Source organism: Lepisma saccharinum, chromosome 1, assembly GCF_977018435.1.
Source record: "Lepisma saccharinum chromosome 1, izLepSacc3.1, whole genome shotgun sequence".
NCBI lineage: Eukaryota > Metazoa > Arthropoda > Insecta > Zygentoma > Lepismatidae > Lepisma > Lepisma saccharinum.
Window position 1 is genome coordinate 53,035,676 of NC_139229.1, and position 14,041 is coordinate 53,049,716.

The 14,041-nt window shown below is 42.6% G+C and overlaps 2 protein-coding genes across 2 annotated transcripts in view; one reads left to right on the forward strand and one right to left on the reverse strand.

Annotated features, from left to right (window-relative positions):
- LOC145995247 (protein Wnt-5b-like) overlaps nucleotides 1-14,041 on the forward strand; it is a 966,808-nt gene that overhangs the window by 18,407 nt on the left and 934,360 nt on the right. The gene's annotated exons all lie outside the window — the stretch shown is intronic.
- Nucleotides 11,420-12,574, reverse strand: LOC145981173 (innexin inx2-like). Its single transcript, XM_083114312.1, has one exon. It carries the CDS (start codon nucleotides 12,572-12,574, stop codon nucleotides 11,420-11,422), a length of 1,155 nt encoding a protein of 384 aa, XP_082970438.1.

Below are 14,041 nucleotides of genomic sequence, written 5' to 3' on the forward strand. Positions count from 1 at the left end.
TTTGAAAGTCTGGATGTAATTGCAAGATGGCGGCTTTCAAGATGGCCGCCGTGATACACACTAGCCCCATCTGGTGTGTCCCCACCCCAATTACCTATATCCGAAATTTCATCGCCCTCCGTCAAGTCGTTTACAAATTAGAAGTGTGGTGCCGGACTTTTGCCTCATCCTGTACTAAGAGATAAGAATTATATGACACGTGTGATAAGACATCCAGGCATATCTTGGCTTGTGATATTTCTAGTAAATTCGTCGCTTTGTAATTATGGGGCACAGATTCGATACCCGGTGGAGGCGCATAGTGGTTCGAAACGAATTCAGATCAGATTATCCTATCTGTGCATAAAGTGGACATACCACTCAACCTCAGTTTGCACTTTTATTGCGCGCAGATAATAGTTTACAGCAGTGGCGGCGAATGGGTTCCAAAACTGGTGGCAAGGATAGTTTACTTTCCCTTGGTAGATAAGGTTTAGCATAGTGGGCAAAAGTGGCAAAAAGTTGAGGGGGGGCTGGAACCCCACGGCCCCCTAATCGCTGTCACTGGTTTACAGTTATTGAATTAGTGATTCAACTTTACAGTGTGACAGTCAGATTTACCGTCATTATTATAATTATTCATGTCTGTAGCGGTAAAAAGATGTGTTGATTCAAAGTGTTGAGTGTTTTAATTTGTAAGAATACATATTTGATTTTTGCCAAGCCGACGGGAGGAACGAGACGTTCGCGTGTCTTAAGGGTGATTACCTGAAGGGTCACGTTATGCGTCTAAAGCTTAGGAAATTCGACCGTAATGACAAACATTTAAATATCTCGGTTTCCAGCGGTCAGATTCATGTCAAACTTATACCAGCGCAGCAGCATGTGTGCGAGGACGGATGTGTGGAGTTTCGTCGCGATCAAGCAACAATTACGGACGCCAGATCAAATCGGTTGTAATTGATCAGTTTGTGGACACCGGTTGCAATTGAGCTATGGGCGACGGCCAGGCGGAAGCTTAATCCGCACATACCGAACTTCGAGCACGGCCCGTCCAAGTTGGGAGACAATAGAGCGAAGTGGAATGACCTCTCCGGAAGCGTCACTTCAACGATCGCCTAGCGTCCTTTTTCAAAATCCAAATAAAACGAAGGACATGGTTTTTCGATACACAGTCTTACCGCGATCCTTGTAGCGAGAGCACCTCCGTGCTACCTCTCCGTATACAGTTTTGCCGCGATTCTTGTAGCGACAGCGCCTTCGTGCTACCTCTTCGTATACAGTGGACTTTGTTGTGTTTTGCGAACACCAGTGTGTGATCAACAGCTGGGGGAAGTTGAAGCGAGACCGTGTTTCCGAGATTACCTTACGCCGTTTATAATTTTTGAGAAACGAGGAACACCGGAAACTATGGCGGGCTAGAGGAAGAAGAGAGATGAGGGCGTTACCGTCGATTCGCCCGATGTCAGAAGAGACTACGCCGATTATGCCTACCCGCCGCCACGGAGAGAGAGAGAAACGACGAGCTACACCGATGATGCCTACCCGCCGCCACGGAGAGAGAGAGACGACGATGAACGCCGCCCTGTTGATACGCCGATGATGCCTACCAGCCGCCACAGAGAGAGAGATGTTGAACGCCGCCCTGTCGACGCGCCGACGACGCCTACCAGCCCACGGAGATGTTCACCGATCCCGAGAGGAAGAGAAGCCGAGGAACCAGACGTATGAACGCTCTTCGCATCTTCATCGTCGCGACCAAGGAAACCTTTCGTGTGAATACTATGTGTTTTCAATCGCCCATAAAGACGCCAGGATGCACCTCGGAAGCTGAGAGATGGTAATGTATTCATCTGTGTGATTGTCAGCACGTGACGGCCCGATTGATTTAGAGAACGCCCTTGAAATGCGTCAACATTTTGAAAACGCCCATACAACTCGAAACTTCATATCAAAACTCCCGTCGCGCTTGTCATTTGTAATTTATCTGTCTCAGGTCAATTTTTCTTATTCCTTGTGATAATTTTTTTATGGTCTTAAATTCATTGTTGTTTGTGCTCCTTTGTATTTGTTTAAAGTGCGTACTATTAGAGTAAAGCGCCGCCCGCTTAATGGTTTAATCTACTTGAGGTTTGTTCATTTTTATGTGTCAGTGCTGTGTCGCTGCTAGCTACGTCAGGTCGCATATGTGATTATTTGTTAAAGTATTTGCCTGGTAATATGAATTGCTCGTCGCGGCGAAGTGTTTAAGTCCCGCCTGCTAGAGAGTATATGTTTGCGTCACTCAACGGAGGTTATTTGTTATGTTTGGAACCACGTGAGGTCTTATAAAAAGGAAAACGTCCGCCCACGTGAATGTAATTGCCGTTGAGACGCCTTTGTTTATGCTGGCCAAATAATGTATTGTCACCGCGCCGACCTAGTTTCTTTTTAAAAAGGTGAACTTAAGTAAGGGCTGGCTAGGATTTGAGTAGCACTGGAGCAAAATCACAAATGACCTGGTTAGACAAAAATTAAGGTAAATTTAAATATGAATGCAATCATCAGGGCTTATCGTCATAAAACCTGTACATGTCATGTATCATTCTTTGTGTCGATGACCCCGTGAGAACTGAATGTGTGAATGAATGTGAGAGCGTGAAAGAGGGGGAGATGTAGTAAATTGATTCTTGTTTTGTTATGAATAGAATATACTTTTTATTTTCATGTTAATTTTTGGGCTATATCATTTCGTACGCATGTCGCTACCCGTGATTTTCAGGTATGCAGCTAGCCGCTTCCCGGCTACAGGTAAAGAGGTGGTAATTTGAAAGTATATATGTTTTTTTATTCGATACGGCTAATTACTATGCACCGTTGGTCACCGGTTCCTACACACGAACTTAACCTGGACCGTAACGCTATTTCGCTTGTCCGAGGGAGATTTTGCCGCCTCTATCTAGGTAGTGGTAGCATTTGTTTTCCCGGGCAAGGGAGGGCGTTTCAACAGAGCAGTCTTCTGCTATTCTTCATCCACTGTAAGAACGAAGGCAATGTAAACAAAAGCACGTGACTTCTGAAAAAATAGATAACTTCGTATTACTTCTGGTGTTACATTGCTCCTGAATATATTGATTGTAGCTATACAGTTCATAATACAAGGTCCACAACTTCAATGTAGCAGCTATGTTGAGCGTATGGCTTTACACTATATTCCAACCAGGGTTGTTAATAAATTCAATTTCGGTCCAGGAGAGAAAATCAGTAAGCGAAAATGGGGTTCTGGACCGTAAAGAACTTTTTTATCTCTAAAGTATTTCAATTCGGTCCAGGAACCTTTTTTCGTATCAATTTAAATTCAGTCCAGGAGCCTTTTTTCAATGAAACAATACGCAAATTGTACCGAATTTAAATTTTGTGAGAAAAAAGGTACCGGTCGTGTTGCGGAACCCATTAGAATTTAAGGGTTCCTGGACGTTTAACAACCCTGATTCCAACGCGCAAGTTTCCTGCACGACTGTCATTGGAACAACCAATAGGAGTTCGCAGAAGCCTCGTGCAATTTGTTGACATTGCCTTCGTTCTTACAACGGATGGACAATAGATTCGTACAAAGAGAACAGAACCACTTCTCCATCCCTTAATTTTTACCACCAACAAGTTGATACAAAGCATTCGCAACAGGCTGACCTTGCTTATCCTTTCTCAAAAAAACAAATGGCGATAAATTTCCAAAGACGACTTCAATTGTGCACAGCTCTTATTGTGCTTGGACATAAAAATTACAAGTGGTTACCTTTCTTTGTGTTCTTTTGGTTATTGTTCATTTACCCCATTGTTGCATTATGCAGATCACGTTGAAGACCTACAAGCCTCAGGTTTTTTTGCGAACGGCGATAAATAAAAATAAAAGTGGCGGTTAAGAATTTTATATAAAAGGAACCGGGCACGTTCAGGTACTACAGAATTCAAAAAGTTTCGAGTGCACAACAGAAGTAGTCCAAGTGAGCCAACGTTTATGTTAGGTTTTCACTCATCGCACCCAACTTAAAATCCCTGTTGGCCAAGCCGTATTTCGTCTTCTGACGTCAGGCATAAATACTTTCGTAGTTAGGTTAAATGTACTGTATTTATGCTAAGAGACAGGCTCGTAGCCAGGATTATATTTCTGAGGGGGGAGGCAGAAGTATTTGTAGAGGGGTGCAGGCCAATGATAAAACTTGATTAGTAGAAATAATAATAATAATGTCAATTATTACCATGGTTTTAATTCTCATTTTACAATAATATCTAAAAATAAACCAATTTTAATCCAAATTTATTATTATTATTATATAAATGGAATGGAGATATTTTCCTACTCCATCCACCGTATTAGTGAATAACACAACTATTGTCAATTATTCTTTTTTTCCATTTTGTACAGTTAGCGTACTGAAATTCATAATTATTGTATCTTGTTATTAACTTTTACACATTCCGTTCAAAAAAGTCACTCACAAAGAAAACTTTGTAGGATTTCGGAGGGGGCTTCAGCCCACTTAGCCCTCCCTCTGACTACGTGCCTGCTAAGAGATTTAAACCTAACAAGCCTAAACTAACAACGAAAGTGAGCGCGAATACGAAATACGGCTCTTGACCAAGAAGGCTTTGAGTTGGGTGTGAAGAGTCATACCCCACATTAAATTCAAAGCCGAATTATTAAACTTCCAGATAAATTGGTCGGCCATTTACTTTTCAGTACTGTCCCAGCTATCTCTGGAGCAGGTGAACGAAAACAAGTCTCTGCGCAAGTAGTGACGCGAGACGGCTTCACCAGTGAAGACGTGAGAGGGAACGTGATTGCGTGGAGTCGGGAAAAGCGAAAAGCCTTCCCAGCAGCGTGTACTGCTTCGCTCTGCCCACTTCACCTTCTCTGACGATATGCGCGGCCTTGCTCAGATATAGTTGGGACAGGGTATAGAAGCAGAGGTGATAATTTTCGTTCAACCTGACTGAAGCTTGACAAGCACTGAGACGCCGGAAGCGCGGCGACAGAACGGAACAGTCTCGCTTTCGGCGTCTCAGTGGGCCATAACCGTCAAGATAACCTGCAGACTTCTAGCGGAAATTCCCTTGCGTCGATTCCGCACGTTTCCCTGTAGTAAGCGTTACACCATTTGATATCAATGGAAGCAGACAACAGAAGTTTCTGTTACCGGAATTTCCGTCGGTTCGGCGTTGCTCTCACCTCCGTGGCGGAGTGGTTAGTACAGCACGCTACGACGTCAGGGTCGCCGGTTCGAATCCCGGCCTGACCATCGATGTTCTTCGCGAGTATCCCTTACTCAATTTTGGTAACGTCGTCGCCTTGTATTCAAGGGGCCCCGGGTTCGATACCAGGTGGACGCACATGGCACAGTCGTTGGGATCCCACTTTAAACTGTGGGTCTAGTCCCGATTAGCCTTTCTGTGCATAAAGTGGACTCAAAACAACACTGCAATCGATCAAATCAGACTTTACTCGACTTCATCATATCCTCATATTCGCGAAATTGTTAGAAAATCGAAGTAAAATCAACCAAATCATTCTGTTCATCGTGTTCTGCAATGTACCAGGTAGATTGTATTGTCGATGAAATTGTCGACCATGCCTTGTCGACCATGCCTTGTCGACCATATTGTTTTCCACTAAAGGGGCAATGGTTGTTGTCAAAAGGACAGTCAGGGAGGAACTTATTTGAACCAAGATGGAGGAAATCTAATTTCACGTATTGTATAGCACGCGGATACCGCATACGAAACGCACATGTGTTCTGTGTTTGATCCTTGCAGGTGTGAACTATAAAGTGCTTTACACGAGGAGCGCTGCAAACGGGCAAAAGGTACCTGGAACAATTGGTACTATAGGTGATCGTTAATGCCATTAAATTCATTGGCTACAGTTGTTAATCTATGCAGCAGAATTTGAGTGGTCATTAACTCATGCAAAACGGCTCAAGGTTTACATTGTCTAATGCCATTTTTATGCGCAATTGTTTCTGCTCTACTTTCAGGAGCGTCACTAAAGGTCTCGTTACTAAAGTGGTAGAAAAGTTATATTAACCAACCAGATACTTACTCTTAGTTCCGCCTGTGGCCACAGTAAATAGTGCTAAGTGATTTGAGAATGTGGCTCAACGAAATTGTTCGCTTGTGGTGCCCTCTACTGAGGAAAATTTGTAGTAGAAGTGCTAGGGTAGGTGTGTTAAGAAACGTCCTCCTCCATTATAATCAAGGCGTCATGAAACACACCTGCTCTGCTAGTTCTCATATTCGACTTCGCTTTCGCATTGGAGCACATAACAATGGTGTAAAGCTTGGTTTATGACTTACAAGAGAAGTTCATAGCTTTTCATAACCTTTCGTTCTTGCCGTCAACACAATATCAGCTTCCGTTTTCAAGCTTCCAGCCGACCTGCGTGGCAAAGTGGTCGCGCTACGACACAAAGAGTCCTGGGTTCGAATCCCGGCCTGGCGTGAGTATTCTTTGTGTGTTCAATTTCATCATATTTTCACTCATTCTCACCTTCGCAATTAGCCAAAATTGCAGAAAAGCGAAGTAAAATAAACCAAATCAATCAATCAATCAATCTTATACACTCTGTTCCCGAGAATGTCTGGAGCAGGCGAATGCCCACTTAGCCTCTCTGTGCAGAAAGTGAACTTAAAAACTAAATCAAATCAGTCCAATCGAGAGGGCTCCACCGATGAACGCGTGAGAGGGAAAGGGATCGCATGGAGGGGGACGCGGCTGCAGCTACCAGCCGTTTGCGGCAGCTCGCACTGCTTTGCTCAGCCCACTCGTTTCCTCCTTTTCTCTACCGTCATGCGCGGAGTTCCTCCACAGACTCCTTGGTCGTAGTATAAATACCTTCGAGGACTGGTCTTTCGTCGCATTTGAACGAAATCTGTCGGCTAGTTTCAAGATGGCGGACTTTAAACCTCCAAAACCTTGGAAAATATGCTATGCAAAACCGATACTTCTCGTTCTTATGTTTTTCAATTACATACATTTGTAATTTTCCGTATTCTGAATGTTTATGAACAATTATCATAGCTGTAATGCTTAACAAATTAATTCATGTAGCAAAAATCTGTTTTTTATAGTTAGAGAATCATTGTAAAGTAAATTGTAAGTTTAAATGTAATGAAAATTAACAATAAATGTCCAAGTTGAAATATTCTGGACTTTGGGGGGGGGGGGAGCATATCCCTCCCGACGCTCCCGATAGAGACCTGTGATTGAAACCAGTATTATCGTGAACATCAGATAACATTATTTCGCTATTTGCTTTGAGAACCCGGTACTTGTACACAACGTCCCCTATTTTTCGTAGCTAAAAGAATAGGTAAATTGAATGTGGCAAGAGCTTTGTAACACCTGGACGTTTACTGACCCTTTAAACGATAAACAATGGAACTATAGAGCAGTGTGCCAGATACATGCTTTACAATTTACATTTATGTTGAAGAGGCTTTCAAAACCTACTGCAGCATCGTAAAAAATAACCAATACTCATTCAACCGCGAAAAGACTTGCAAATTTTCTACGAGGTCAGCTGAAAAGTACGCATATTGTATTTTCTCTCTTGCAATAAGTTGAAGTTCTGAATAGAGTGGAGAAAGTGAATCCGCGGGACGAATTTTATCGGTTTCTATGAAGGAATGTACAAAAGAACTCCATTGTAGCTCAGTCGTTAGGGCGTCTTGACTACTATGCGCAAGACCCGGGTTCGATCACCGGCGGTGGAAAACCGGGATTTTTTCCACCTGTTCAAGCGGCTCCTGCGACCTCCCAGCGGGGTACAGTCAACGGCAAACATAATGATAGGCAAATTGTCCACCGCCATTTTCATTACTTTTTTACTATACATCCTGTGTTGTCTTAAGGAATGAAACTATGTTGGTTCGAAGCACGCATTGTTCTCTGCTTATTGAAGTCATTATTTCAATTCATTGTCATCATATAGTGTAATTCAGACCGAATGAATATGGTGCTGGACAATTCGCCTACTGTTTCTTTCGCCGGTGGGTGTACCTGGCGGAAACTATGGGGGGTGAAGGCGGTCAGGGGCGTGGTGCTGATTACATATCCCCACCTTTGGCCGTGATCAAGAAAGTGTGGGGCCCTAACTCTACACCCCTCATACGCCTTCATGGCGTGGTGCAATGCACAGGGGACCACTTTACTTTGTTTTGTATGGGTGTGGCATAAAAATGAAACTTGTTTTTTCTGGAAGAGTTTGTGTAATGAGGTTGGCAACACTTACAGTCATTTGCATCACCAATGTACGACATTTATAGACATGTATCGCTGGAACGGAGCTCAACGTGCTGTAGCTCTGAGGGCGTTTTGTAAAAATGGTGGCTCTGTTGCCGCTGCGAGACAAGAATATCGACATTAGTTCAATAGCGAGAGACATGATCCTGTTTCATCAGCCAATGCAATCAGGATGTGGGTGAAAAACTTTAGAAGCTACTGGAAGTGCATTGAAGCAGAAACTGACAGGTTTGACATGTTGGAACATGCCATGGACGATTTCTGCCGCAGATTATCCGAGTGTCAACTACAAATTGGGAGTCAACTGCAGGAAGTAATGTTCAAAAAACATGATCGTGATTGTTCATATTTTGCAAATGGCAATATGTAAGGATGTAGTTGATGTGTTTATATTTTTAATAAATAAAACTTAGTTCAGTAAATCCTCGTTAATCCGGACCCCGATAAACCGGACTTCCCTTAATCCGGACAGGCAAAAGAAAAAATGCAAGGTTTTAATTTTCTGGCTAGAAGTCAACAAGAGAACTTCCCAAAGAAAAGGCAGTCAACCACTGATGAAATTCCGTTTCCCGCAGACTTTGTACGTACTGTATAGTGTATTTAGGCCTATGCCCTTTAAATACACCATAATAAACGTGTTTTGTTGCTATAAACGGAGTTTTAATGCACTTTCTACTGTTCTTTTAGGTTATTTCAGTTAATCCGGACTTTCGTTAAACCGGTCAACTTATCCCCCCATTAGTCCGGATTAACGAGGTTTTACTGTATTAGTTTCGTAGCATTTTAAAAAGCCAATTTTTATGCCACATCCTGTACACATATACACCATACTCTCCCATCGTTTATACCAGGGGTTCCAGGTATAGTGGTAGCGTCGTCGCCTTGTAATCAAGAGGTCCCGGGTTCGTTACCCGGTGGAGGCACAAAGTGGTTCGGATCCAACTTTAAACTGTAGGTCCAGTCCCGATTAGCCTTACTGTGCATAAAGTGGACTCAAAACTCCAACTCAATCAATCAAAACCAGGTGTTCCCAAACTTTAGAGCCACACCATGGTCCCGGGTTCGAATCCAGGCCTGAGCATTGGTGTTCTTCATGAATGTCCCTTCATTAATTTCATCATATCATCACTCATCCTCTATTAGTGGCAGAAAGGCGAAGTAAAACACACCAAATAAATCAAACAACTTTTTAGAGAGAACCTTTCTAGATCCACCAAATGTCATCCTCTCTTCCACGCAGTACAACTCTTGACTGCATTTTACAGACTAACGAGGCTCTGGCGTTGGACTCTTAGCCTGTATAATCGTCCGCGGGGCTTGTGTCGTGTCATCCCTGTATGCTTGTAAATTGTCTCTTCATTGATTTCATCTGTCACCATTTATCTTCATCTTCGCGATTAGCCAAAAGAGGCAGAAAAGCGAAGTAAAATAAATTCAGTCAATCAATCAAACAAAAAATAGAAACTTTTAGACTACTAACCAAAAATTCATATTTTCGTCGTACTGTCAAGTACGGGAATTTCAATGCTAATATTTACAATGTATGATCACATTGCCTAATGCCAGTAACTAATGATTCGTACTAAAGCTGTACTTAGATTGCCTTCTATTATTAACATTAAAATAAGAAATAAACATAATTATTTTAATAACGGGATACGGGAGATTTTGCAATAATTTTCTGTATTTTTTTTAAGCTCACGTACTAGTTTCCGAAGGTACGTGTACAGTCATGGACATTTCTGTGTTGTAACGATCCTATTGAAAGGCAATGATATTATTTGAACACAGAAATATTCGTGACTGTGCCAGTACAATTACGAGTACATAGTTTGATAAATCCTGATTTACACTTCTTCGAACATTATTTAGGAAGAACTGTATCCTTCCCGTTGGAGTAGTGGTAACGTCGTCGCCTTTTGATCAAGAGTCCTGGGTTCGATTCCGGTGTGGAGGCACAGTGTTTCGGATCTCACTTTAAACTGTACGTCCACTCCTGATTAACCTATCTGTACAGAAAATGGACTTAAAACAACAATTCAATTCAATTAAAGTTAGAGTAATCAGGTTTGCTGACTGCTTGGTAGTTGCATATATTCGCGAAATTGATGAACAGCTACATTCATTGTTTCTCTGAACACGAATATTTCTAATTTAGTCGTTGTTACAACTTTTCTATGTACGAGACACGTGTGTGGGAGGAAATGGGTGTATTTCCAAGCATTTCGTTTAACTATTGCTGTGATTTAAAATTCTGGAGAGAGAGAGAGTTAATTTTTGTTGGAAGTTCACATTTTGGCTAATCGAGACTGAAGCAAGTAGCTTCACTATGTGCCTCCACCGGGTATCGAATCCGGGACCCCGTTATTACAGATGACAACGTTAGCACTACGCCATCTTGGTGTGTGTGTGTATGTATAATATACACATACATTGCACAGAAACTTTATTTTATAATATTTTAATACACTAAGTGCACTAAGAACTGTATTCCTATTAATTCAAGAAGATAATTATCTAGATTTTATTGTCCCTTCCTATAACTGAAACTCATCTTCTTGAGCTAAAAATTTACCTGAATCAATAATTTTAAACTTGCGACATCTTCTGTTTGATTCGTCGTTTTAAGTCCACTTTATGCACAGATAAACTAATAGGGACTGGACTTACAGTTTAAAGTTGGATCCGAACCACTGTACAATGCACCTTCGCCGGGTGTCGATCCCGGAACCCCTTGATTACAAGCAAAGGCAATTGTGAGAGAAAATTAATGATTTATTATGTAATCCTATGTTATCTTGACATATGTACAATAACGTTTTCATTTTCCTACAAAAATGAATGTTTTTGCCAAATATAATGTATTAATTAAGAAATCCGGAAATAGATGTCACTTTGCTACAGCACTCTGGAGAAATATATAAAGTACGTATATCGATTCGTTTAAGGGACATAACTTCCTTCTAATGCACTTTTTATCTAGAGACACTCAACTTTCATCGTTGATAAGTGAGGATGAACTTGAATAATAGCTCACTAGCTTATGAATAGTTTCCAAAATATATACAATATAATTTTTTAAAAAAAAACAAAAAACAAAGAGATGGCATGATCGCGTTTATGTGAAACTCAAGTGTTCCAAATAAAGCAGATTTTTCCTCACGTGGAACTGAGTTCTTCAGCAACGTATTTCAGTAGCTGTTGAAACACATACCCGTCCATACTGTTCCCTATGTAGTACAGGAACAGCCAACCGCTGAAGTGAAGTTTTCTCGTAATAATATGGAGATCCTTGCTGTCGATGTCCATAGGATTGGAAGAGTGGAACACAAACCGATTGAAAGTTTCGCAGTGGGAGTGCATCACCACGGTTACAGCCCTCCACGTTAGCGCCAAGGCTGACAGTCCTGCCAGGATCACAAACCAGAACCACAGCAAGACGTAGATCTTCTCGTTGAGGACATTTTGCGTCATGACGCAGATGAAGTCGTACTGAATCATCGAACCACCTGGTCCGAACGCGCGAAAGAGGCACTTGGTCATCTTCGGGAAGACGAAGTCCAGTGCGTCTACCCGGTGTTCGGGTTCCGTGTGAAGGAGAGCCACCACCTCGACCCCATACCTGAGGAACACCCCTCCGAGAAAGAGATCGGTGAAGTAGATGTTTCCGATGACATTGGCGAAGTTCAGGACTTCGGAGATTACCAAACCGACCGCCCAGGGGGTGTATGTGGGCAGTCTGTCCACAAAGCACTTGCTGATGTTCTGAAGCTGCTGTTGTCTTTCTGATGCGGAGGGTATGACTATATCCTCGCCGCCAGTCTCTCTGTGAACCGAAACGCGCTCCTCGTTTGACAGTACCATCAGCTCGAACCCTACCACGTACTGCTTCAGCCTTCCACCTTCAAGACACTTCCATATATAGTGAGGGGCGTAGAAGAGGATTGCTTGGAAGAAGAGGAAGAACGGTACCCACTGGTAATAGGCATGGTACTTTACCTTATCAACATTCTCCACGTAAGGACCAACTCCTGGATAGATCCCAGTGTACGACTTGTTGAAGAGCTTCACAACAGAGTACGTACCGCTGATGAAGCAGAAGGTGTCCACGAACTGTTGCCTACCGTCGGACATAGCTTTGTCTCCATAACAGTCTATATTGTTGCCCATATACTGGGTGCTACTCACCAGCACGACACACACCAGAAGCACCAGCGTCGTCACCCTGTAGTGCAGCTTCGCGACGGCGTTGTCGATGCTAGCGGTGAACTTAACCTTCACGACGGACGACAGTCGAGTCAAGGATGCCAACATCTTGGCTTCGCGAGTTCACTTGCCGGTTTCAACCGCTCGTCTGGCGGTCCCTATGCCGAAATCATCGCAGCAGGCAGTACGCCGAACTGCGACGTATCGCAGGTGACAAGCTCTGTCAGCTTCCTGTTGCGATAAGCGCGACGTATGGTCGCAGGAAACCGTATCCTTCCCATGTGTGCGCTTTTACGCAGGCGTTTCGTCACCAGTTGTTATTTCGATGAAAACACTTGTTTCTGTTTTCATGAATTAGTTTGAGAAGTTGATTATGATTGCTAGATTATGTTGTGCTCGGTGAATCATAGATGACGCGATCATCTATGATTCTTAGGGGTGCGAATTGCGAAGGGGGTGAAAACTACCGTGAGGCAGTGGCGTAAATAACACCCCCGCAACCCCCGTGGCGCGGGGGGGGGGGCGCAATAAGAATGATAAATTAAGAAAGACCGATAGTTCACTTATGTTTTCCTTTCTGTGTTAAAATATATTTTCAATCAAACTTATTATATTTTTATGCTCCTACAACTGCAAACAGAAAATGTTGATCACTAGACAAGTAGAAAGTGAATTACCAGATTAGAAGAAAACCTTCATTAGCTGAATAGTACAAGTCATCTAAGGGTAGACGACAGGGAAGAAAATTCGCTGGCAACGTTGACTTTCACCACTCCCCACCCATATTTACAATTTCTATCAAACTGAAAATAAACTTAAAAGAAACTTCCTCGATGAACTGACAGAAGGTGTTGGCTTTCTCGACCCCCTGGATTGTTTTAAAGTAAAGATTTTCTACCGTGCTTTAGATATTCTAGGAAATCAAGTAAATAATTTCATAGTATGAAACAAATGAAAGAAAGCTTCACCTTTTCAAGCTTCACCGCCCTAACTGAACACACCGACAGACCGGTATTTGACCCTATCTGGGACGTCTTCATCAGCTGAGAGGTCGTTTTCCAAGCTAAATTGATCAAAAATTACTTGAGAAGCACAACGACAAGAGTGAAATTGAGTGGACTGGCGCTGTTAAGCATCGAAAGCAATCGCGCTCGAAAACTGGACTTCACCAAACTAGCAAGAGAATTTACTTCCGTCAAAAAACACTGAGGATTGAATTGAATTGTTGTTTTAAGTACACTTTATGCTAATCAGACCTGGACCCTACAGTTTAAAGTGGGATCCGAACCAGTATGTGCCTGCACCGGGTATCCAACCCGTGACCCCTTGATTAAAAGGCGACGACGTAACCACTATGCCATCGGGGAGGCTGCGCGGAGGTCTGGTAGTGGGCATTTAACAATATCCAAATTATTGAAGTAACAGTATGTACTTTCATATCTGTATGTACCTAATATAAATGCAGGCGTGAATTAATATTTTACAAAATAAAGTTGTTTTTTTAAATCCAGTATAGGGGCGCACAACTGAAAGTTGCGGGGGGGGGGCGCAGAGCGTGTTAGTTACGCTACTGCC